Genomic DNA, 8779 nt, shown 5'->3' on the forward strand with positions numbered 1-8779 from the left:
AAATCTACAACACAATGAGTGGAAAAAATAAGTGAATCCAGCCCCAAATATATTTGGGTGATATAGTTGTAAAATGAGACATTAACTGGACAATGCACGTAAAAATATTCACAAACCTCGACAGAATGCAGCCGTGCTGATGTGAAGTTCTGTGAAGTCTTCTTTGGGATTTACTAGTAATTTATCCAAGCAGCTGAAACAACTTCAATTACTTTGTCAGTTTCTCCATCTGGATGTGGCAAATGTGACTATACACAGTAACAATATTTTTTTCTATGTTTTTCATCTTTTCTTCTTTTTTAAAAATCAAACTGAACATTCACGTAGACATTTTTAAAATCTGTAAACAATTTAAAAATAACATCTGAAGAAATGGCAAATAAAAACATTGACATATATTACACACCTTCCAAAAAAGAAATGAACAAAATGATTTCACAAACGATGCGTATACAAGTAAATAAATAGAAAAAAACATAAAAAATAATACTTTACATCACTAATTCAAATAGACTTCATGACGCTGGCTAACGCTTGTGAAAACACAAATGATTTTAGCGCCATCTACTGGAGAGCAGATGCAAACTGCAATTTTCAATGGTAGCCTTTCTTCACTTGTAGACTCGCGAAGATATTACATCAAACAGTTCATATCAAAGTGTTATATACGTTTAATTTTACATGTAATTGTGGTTAATTCTGTTTTTAATGAACCCGAGATGTTGCTCGTGTAAAGAAAAACATGCCCTGCTGCTTGCCGTAGATAAATGTAAATACGGAAGTGACGTAATACTATAACAGAGTGCTAAAACAGGCTTGATAGAATTACCTCGAAATATTTGACATTTGTAAGAGTTACGTTTGAGGTGAACGTTTTCTTATAGTTTATTTGTTTTCGGATGAAGTGGGGGAAGAAACCTTAGGCAACATAAACTCATTTTGCGGTTTGAAAGGGAGGCTTCCTGTATCGCTGGTACTGTTAGCATGTTAGCTTTTTGAGCTATGGAGAGTAAAAAGGAGAAAACGTTCAAGTTTGTTGTGGTCGGAGGTGGCATTGCGGGCGTAACATGCGTGGAGCAGGTAAAAACAAAAGTTACGGGTGTAACTAAAAGCGCTCAAATATATGTTAGCATCAGGGTGTTGCTAAAGTAAAGGCCTATCTCCATGTTTTAGGCAGTCTTCGATACATTGGCTCAATTCAGGTTAAATGTGTCGAATATTTAGGCTTGTAAAATGTGGAGTGAATTCCATATAGAGTCTTTAACACCCAAGTTTGTCATCTGTAAAGCTGTGAAATAATTTATTTGTGAAAGTGTATACTTGCGGGGCCACCATTAATATAGTACAACTCTAAAACAACAACCCTAGAATAATCATCTGACCTGGATCAGGATAAGATAAGATTTATTTGTCATTGTCATCAGCAGATTACAACGACATTGAGATTTGCTCGACTCGAGTTAAGATGCAGGTTATGTGTATATAGATAATATACAAAGATAAAGAAATAAATAGTACAAAATGAGAAATAAATAGACATCAGAAGATGGTTGCAGCGCCTTGAGGTGGCGCAACAGAATTTACATTTTTAACAAAGTGGTGTCAAGAGCAGAAGTTCTTATGGTCCACAGGACCTGGACATATTCTAGTCTTTTTAGTGTTAAAAAAATAAATGCACGGTTATCAATAAAGACAACCCTAAGCATTTTTTTTTTTAAGTCCCATCTCAGTAATCATAAACAGTTTTTAAGTATCTGGGAAAAAAACAACAACATGGTTTTATGGGATTTACCCAAAACTTTTAAACAAAAATGTCAACATATTCTATATGTAACTTAAAAATCCTCTCCACTTGCAGCTGTCATCTCAGTTTCCATCAGAGGCCGTGGCTCTTGTTACAGCAGGTCCCCACATAAAGGCGGTGACCAACTATAAACAGGTAAGTAGTTGAACTCTGGAGTTTTTTTTTTTTTTTTACACTTCCAACTGAGAGGAGATTCATGTTCATGCACATCCTGATCCTGGTCCCGTTCATTAGGTGTCCAGAAGACTGGAGGAGTTCGATGTGGAGGAAAAACCTTCCAGTGTTTTAGAGGACAAGTATCCCAACCTGACCATCATTCATTCTGCTGTAAAATCCCTCCGCACACGTACACATGTAAGGAGTAAACCTCTGTAAAGCCTATTGGCGCCCCCTTGTGGCCACAAGGTTACAGCACATGGCTTAACGGCACAGTGAAATGCTTGAATCTTGTTCCAGAACTGATTAAGTCCCCCACCTCAACGGATTTATTTCTTCTGTCACTTAGTGTGTGGAAACCGCAGACGGTCGAGTGTTTGGTTACGAGAAGCTCTGTATATGCAGCGGTGCCCGTCCGAAACTCCTGACCCAGGAGAACCCGCACGTGCTCGGGATCCGGGACACAGACAGCGCACAGGTAATAATAAGCATGTTTTTGAGTTCAAGGTTTACATTTGTCATTATTAGAATGCATTTGATTTTAATTTTGGTATTTTAAGTAGTGAATTTAATATTTTCGTATTCAGGTCGAACGTCTTGGTCAGCAAGTTTGAATTTATTATTAATTTTTCAAAACCATGCCATATTAGACTAATACGCACACGCTTTTATATACCAAACCACACATTTTGAGCTTTTGTTGTAGTACCGGCTGCACATTTGACTACATATTTTGACAGAAATTATATTTTATTTGCTATGGACACCAATGAGAACTCCAACACACCTGAAAATGAGTTTACGAATAGTTTAATCAGGCTGACATTACGTTTTCAGAATGTCCCTGATCACTGAGACCATATCTAAAAGTAGGTCAAATTAATTTAATTCAATTTTCCCTGATACAAAAGGTGGTCACATGTGTAACCAGAATGATGACTGTTGTTAATTTGACTAAATTCACTATGAAATAAATGGTCATGTCTAAAAAAAAGTATCGAAGGTCTACGTCTCATAATCAGCAGCAATACTTTTTTGGTTGCATTGGATTGCATCTTTGGCTGCAATTCAGCCAACTGTTATTGAAGACATGAGTATAAATGAGTAGAATTTCCTGAAAATGATTAAGCTGGAGATCCAAGCAGTAACATTTGAAGTAGTGACATTTTGCTTTGAGGTCACACAGCATGCTAGATGCCGTTCTGTTTGGGTTGCAGGAGTTTCAAAAGCGGTTAGCCAAAGCCAAGAGAATCGTCGTCGTCGGAAACGGAGGGATCGCATTGGAGTTGGTGTAAGTGAGTCAACGGTGCAAAGTCATTTCTCCTCATTTTAACCTGCTACTACTGCCTGTATTTATTCCTGTGTATTCATGAGCAGTTTTTTTTTTTTTCCAGGTATGAGGTGAGGCGCTGTGAGGTGATCTGGGCTGTGAAAGACAAAGCCATTGGAAACACCTTCTTTGACGCGGGAGCGGCGCAGTTCCTCATCCCGTCGCTGGAGGCCGACAAAGAGCAGGCGGCGGCTCCGTGCAAAAGGCAGCGCTTCACCACGGAGGAACCGGCGCCGGATGCTGCGCACACCTTCACAGCCGGTACTTGGGATGTTTCTACGTCTCTCACGGTTCATCACGTGTTCCTTGGTCTCCTTGATTATGTTTGTTCTCTAACCAACTGGTTGCATAGGAGTTTATTCTAGGATTTTAAATAGAAGGGAACCGAAACCCAAAACTTGTGTATGCCTGATCACGAAGTTAGGGCTGGGAGATAAATCGATTCCATCCATTAATCAAATGTTCTGTTTTTGAAGATTACATTTCTGGAAAATTGTGTTTTTCTTTTTCTTTTTTCACCTCTTGGGTTTCCATAGCGATTTTAGCCAAGAACTGCCATTTTGGATGATAAGGTGTTTTTTTTTTTTTTCAGATCAATTCACAAAATATCTGAAAAATTGAAACTTGCGGTTGAAAATTGAAATAAAATACATTTTAAAGATATTTTCTGTTATTTTTTTAAGGGAATCATAAATCACATTTAGTTAAAAAAAAATCTGAGATCTTATTTTTAAGTTATGTCACCCAGCCCTGTGCAAAATATCCATATTACTGCTGTGACTGTGTTGCTCTTTCAGCAAATGGTGTTTTTTTTTTGTGTTTTTTTTGTGACTGTATATCTTTTTTTTTTCATTCCCAGATGAATATTCCCGCGGGCAGAACCCCGGTCCCGTCGAGTCCGGCAGCGCTCTCGGCCCGGACTGGCATCGAGGAATCGAGCTGCGAGGAGCGGAGCAGGTGGGACGATGTGTGTGTCTGCTCCGTAACCCTCCGTGTGTTAAACACTCGTTTGTGTCTCACATATCTCTTCACTTTTTCTGTTTCTGTTCAGGGGTCCCGCAGAGTTTCAGTGGAGTACCTGTGTGAAGTGGAACACATCTTCACCTCCGAGGAGTTCCTCGTCTCCTCAAAGCAAACTCCAAAACCTGACACTGGTGGGAACTCCTCTTACTTCTCTAACTCTTCCTTTGCTCCCTCGCTTTCCTCTTTTCTTCTCTCCCTCTCCACTCACCCCCTCCCCTCGCTTTTCTTCTCGCTCAGCAGGATCCTGGCCGGTTTACGTCCAGCTGACCAATGGCGAGACGTTTGGCTGCGACTTCGTGGTCAGCGCCACCGGGGTCGTCCCGAACACAGAGCCGTTTCTCCACGGCAACAACGTGAGAAAACACTTTGGTCGAATATCTAAAAGCTGCCTCAAAGCTGAACAAAATGGCCTAAATAAAGTCTTTTTTTTTTTTTCTTAAAAAAAAACCCCTTATATTGAATTGGGACTGTTAAATGATACATTTGATGTATATTTCCACCCTGGAACACTTCCAGGGTGGAAATAAAGTAGATCTCAGTGCACAAGTTTGAATTTATTGTGGGTTTTCTCGTAGCTATAATCACAGAAAACATTTTAATAAGTCGTTACAAAAAGGGCTGTAACACATTTTGCCCAGCAATTATTACAATAAACGATAATATTAATGTTCTGACGCAGTTGGATTATTTTGCCCTTACCATTATGTCACTTGAAAATGGTCTCAAAACAATAATATTATCTTTTATTGCAATAACTTCTGGGACAATTTATCACCCAGAAATGTTTCTTTTAAAAATCTAATTTATTTGCAAGTAATAACAAAGAAAATCAAATCTTGTCTTTGTTATGAGACAGAACTCTACTGAGTCAATCTACTTCATCATACGTTGACAGAGTTTTATATTTTGTTATATTTTGTAAAAATGGATCTTCTTTCTGTGGCTTCTTGAGACAGATTTGTTCCATAAACAGAAAGACCAAGCAAATGTTCCATTTGCTTAGTTCTCACATTTTTCTCTGTTATAATCAAATAATAATAATAATAATAATCAGATGTTATCAACAATCAGGATCTTTTTCCCCCCACGTCCCCCGTCTAGTTTTCATTGGCAGACGACGGCGGCCTTCGAGTAGACGATCACATGATGACATCAGAGACGGATGTGTACGCTGCAGGAGACGCGTGCAGTGCATGCTGGGAGCACAGCCCACTTTGGCAGCAGGTAGAGGCACTACGAAATGTATTGGTGTGAAAAGCTTTACAGCGCAAACAATAGAGGATGTTAGCGGACTACATCTGGTGGGGGGGGGAAATAAGGTGTGTGTGTGTGTGTGTAGATGCGGCTCTGGACGCAGGCCCGTCAGATGGGCTGGTACGCGGGCCGCTGCATGGCGGCCGACGTCCTCTCCGAGCCGATCGACCTTGACTTTTGCTTCGAACTCTTCTCGCACGTCACCAAATTCTTCAACTACAAGGTAAGCGACGTTTTGGCCTCCAGCTAGCCGAGCTGCGTAGACGACAGCCAGCGATTAATTGAGCAAGCCGTTTTTTGGGGGGGGGGGTTTTATCGTTTCTGCTTCTTCCTCAGGTGGTCCTGCTGGGGAAGTTTAACGCACAGGGGCTGGGCTCCGACCATGAGCTGCTGGTTCGCTGCACCAAAGGCCGGGAGTACGTCAAGGTCGGCGCTGGTGCCGGGACGATTTCTACAGTGTTTCTGTTAATGTCTCTAGTTGATTTTTTTAAATTATTTTTCATATAGGTAGGATCAACATGTCCAGGTGTTTTCTTGCTAAGTTTACAGATATCAGAGGGATTTTTATTTACATGAGGCACAGCACTGCAAAAACTCAAAACCTTACCAAGTATTTTTGCTGTAGTTTCTAGTTCAAATATCTTATTACACTGAAAATAAGATGAAGCTAACGTACAAATAACCTTTCAGCAAGAAAAAGGAGCTTATTTTAAGTCAATTATTTAATATTTTGCTCCACTGGCAGATTATTTTACTAGTAACTAGCACTTATTCATCAATATTAAGTAATTATTGACTTTATATAAGCTCGCATATCATGGCAAATGTGCATGTTTTGTGCAGACAAACTACCTAATACAGATTTTTTTCTCACTTTTTGATACATGTTTGTTTTTCATACATATTTTGCTTGCCATAGCATGTGACGAACAAAGATTTTAATGAGTTTTATGTTTTAATTTTGATGAAAGAAACCAAATTTTCACACACATGGATGATAAGGTTGTCATGGTTTTTATTTTATTTTTCAATGGGTTTTTTTTGTTAGGTTTTGTTATATTTCTTAATTCGTTTTCTAAAAAAATCAAAGAGAAAGCTTTCACGTTTCTGGTTGCAACATGACAAAATGTCGCTGTAAGCTGAAGTTCCCGCGAATACTTTTGCGTCAAACGGCACGCAATCTTAAACTTCAGAGAGAGAATAAAGAACGTGTAAATTCAATTCTACTTATCGGAACTTGGGGAGGGAAAAAAAAAAAAAAAAACGTGTCATTTTTTAAAACAGACGTAATCCAGAGCTCTCCGTTCTCCCGTCGCTGTGACCGGATGACGCATTGTTGTTGAAAACTCAAAGTCAGAATGCGCGCAGAGCTCGTTTGTGACAGAATGCCGCCATTTTCCACGTGCAGGTGGTCCTCAGCGGGGGCAGGATGGTGGGGGCCGTGCTGATCGGAGAAACCGATTTAGAGGAGACGTTCGAAAACCTGATCCTCAACCGGATGGACCTGACGGCGTACGGAGAGGAGCTGCTCAACCCGGACATCGACATCGAGGACTACTTCGACTAATCGCTCTTTTCCGAGTCTGGATAACCGTGAAGAAAGAGACTTTTATTTTATTATTAGGTAGGTAAAAATCTGATTTTGAAGAATAATTAAGACTTTTTACATGAATTATGACCTCAATCTTCTGTTGTTGTTTTTTTTTTTTTTGCCAACTCATTGATCGATTGAGTCGAGTTTGACAGATGAAGGCTAATTCACAAATAAAAAAAGAGAAATTTAAAAGCTTCTTAAAACAGCACATTGTGATATTTCATGACTGGAGGATTATACGCACAATAAAACCCATCTTGATCAATTCTATGTGCTCAAATGTTCACAATATTTTCAAATCTGTCAGGGAAAAAAACAACAATTAGTCGATAAAATCTGGCTGGAATTTAAGTTGTTGGAAACCGGAGAAGCATCTGAGAGACGGCTCGAGTCGTCGAGTTTAGATGATAAAAGATGCCTTTGTTTGCATCCGTGTAAATGTGTTTTTGTGCTATAATTATTTGAAAACAAAAATAAATTATTTTTCGAAAAAGTGAGTTTGTTTTTTCCTTCGTTGTCGCAGATACGCCCTTAACAAATACGCTGATGTTTAGCCAGATAAAGCCTACTTATGTTTAAGATTATGTTTGAATTTTCATCAAACACATTTGCTAAGGTAAATTAAGATACTGTCCTGCCAACTATCCTCAAATTTCATTGTCTAGTCGTGGTATACACACACACACACACAATAGAATGGTTTCTAACACTGGACCTCTATTTAGCCAAAAAAAATAAAGGGACCAAAAAAAAAAAAAGCTCAGATCTAATTAAAGTTGACTTTTTATGGCATTTAAGGAAATTAGTATGTTTGGGAAAAGCTATGTTATTTCTCACAATTTTAAAAACTGAGAAATTTTTCCCTGTCCCTATAATCAGGATCTAAGGATTCTTAGAGAATCCTGATTAAAATGATGCTGAATATTTACATAATATTTAGATTTGTAAGCGAAATCCCAAGACCGAATGTGGAAAATTAGAGACATTAATTGTGAAAATTGTAGCTAATTATATACATTTCTTTCATTTGATGGTGGGGATACTTTGTTTAATGTTAATAGGTTAGTAGGTCAACTAAATCCATTATAGTTTAGTTAAAAAAAAAAGGCAATAATATTGAAAAACTTAAATGAGATGGGGTTTTTTTTTTTCAAACTAAGCGCCTGATGACTCTGAGCCAAAAGTGGATTTAAAATACAAGCTCCTTATTTGAGCTCAGACTATATTTTTATTGTTTTCCTTTGTTGATTTACTTGAACTCTTGCGTAATATGACCTCGTGTTTACCAGATCGGTGACTTTGCAGCAGGAAGTCGCCGACAGTGAGCGAGGTGTCTCCGCTGGCTGACCTGGGTTGGCATAGTAACAAGGCTTTATGTCTTCTGGGAGTTATGGAAAATTACCCAGCATGCATATAAATAGAAAAAAACGAGAGAATAATCTCAGGGCATCTCTTCTAGGAAAAAAATACATTTTTGTGGGTGTGTGTGTGTGAGTGAGTGTGTGTGAAGAGAGCGACCTGTTAACTGTCAAGAGGGAGAGTCAACAGAGGCACGCGTTTGAAGATCCAATTAAAATCCCTGTTCATATGGAGACGCTGGATTAGAGTTGGTCTGGAG

General features: G+C 38.8%; 1 protein-coding gene across 2 annotated transcripts; it reads left to right on the forward strand.

Annotated features, from left to right (window-relative positions):
• The first annotated feature begins 777 nt into the window (after window positions 1–777).
• Window positions 778–7635, forward strand: pyroxd1 (pyridine nucleotide-disulphide oxidoreductase domain 1). 2 transcript variants are annotated; one of them, XM_014469580.2, is made up of 13 exons: window positions 778–1080; window positions 1859–1939; window positions 2039–2158; window positions 2310–2438; window positions 3178–3251; window positions 3355–3551; window positions 4150–4247; window positions 4342–4444; window positions 4551–4666; window positions 5415–5537; window positions 5653–5790; window positions 5904–5993; window positions 6976–7635. In XM_014469580.2, the coding sequence occupies exons 1-13, from the start codon at window positions 1003–1005 to the stop codon at window positions 7132–7134; spliced, it is 1506 nt and encodes a 501-aa protein (XP_014325066.1). In that variant the 5' UTR covers window positions 778–1002; the 3' UTR covers window positions 7135–7635. The 2 variants fall into 2 exon arrangements, with proteins under 2 accessions (XP_014325066.1, XP_023206424.1); XM_023350656.1 differs by having other exon boundaries at window positions 4554–4666.
• Window positions 7636–8779: the final 1144 nt, after the last annotated feature.

The sequence above is a fragment of the Xiphophorus maculatus genome, chromosome 17, assembly GCF_002775205.1.
Source record: "Xiphophorus maculatus strain JP 163 A chromosome 17, X_maculatus-5.0-male, whole genome shotgun sequence".
NCBI classification, from domain to species: Eukaryota; Metazoa; Chordata; class Actinopteri; order Cyprinodontiformes; family Poeciliidae; genus Xiphophorus; species Xiphophorus maculatus.

Excerpts from the sequence above, each read along its gene's own strand:
- pyroxd1 (XM_014469580.2), top strand. The coding sequence starts at position 1,003 with ATGGAGAGTAAAAAGGAGAAAACGTTCAAGTTTGTTGTGGTCGGAGGT. Across the intron at positions 5,791-5,903 it reads CCAAATTCTTCAACTACAAG|GTGGTCCTGCTGGGGAAGTT; the intron begins GTAAGCGACGTT and ends CTTCTTCCTCAG. Across the intron at positions 5,994-6,975 it reads AAGGCCGGGAGTACGTCAAG|GTGGTCCTCAGCGGGGGCAG; the intron begins GTCGGCGCTGGT and ends TTCCACGTGCAG.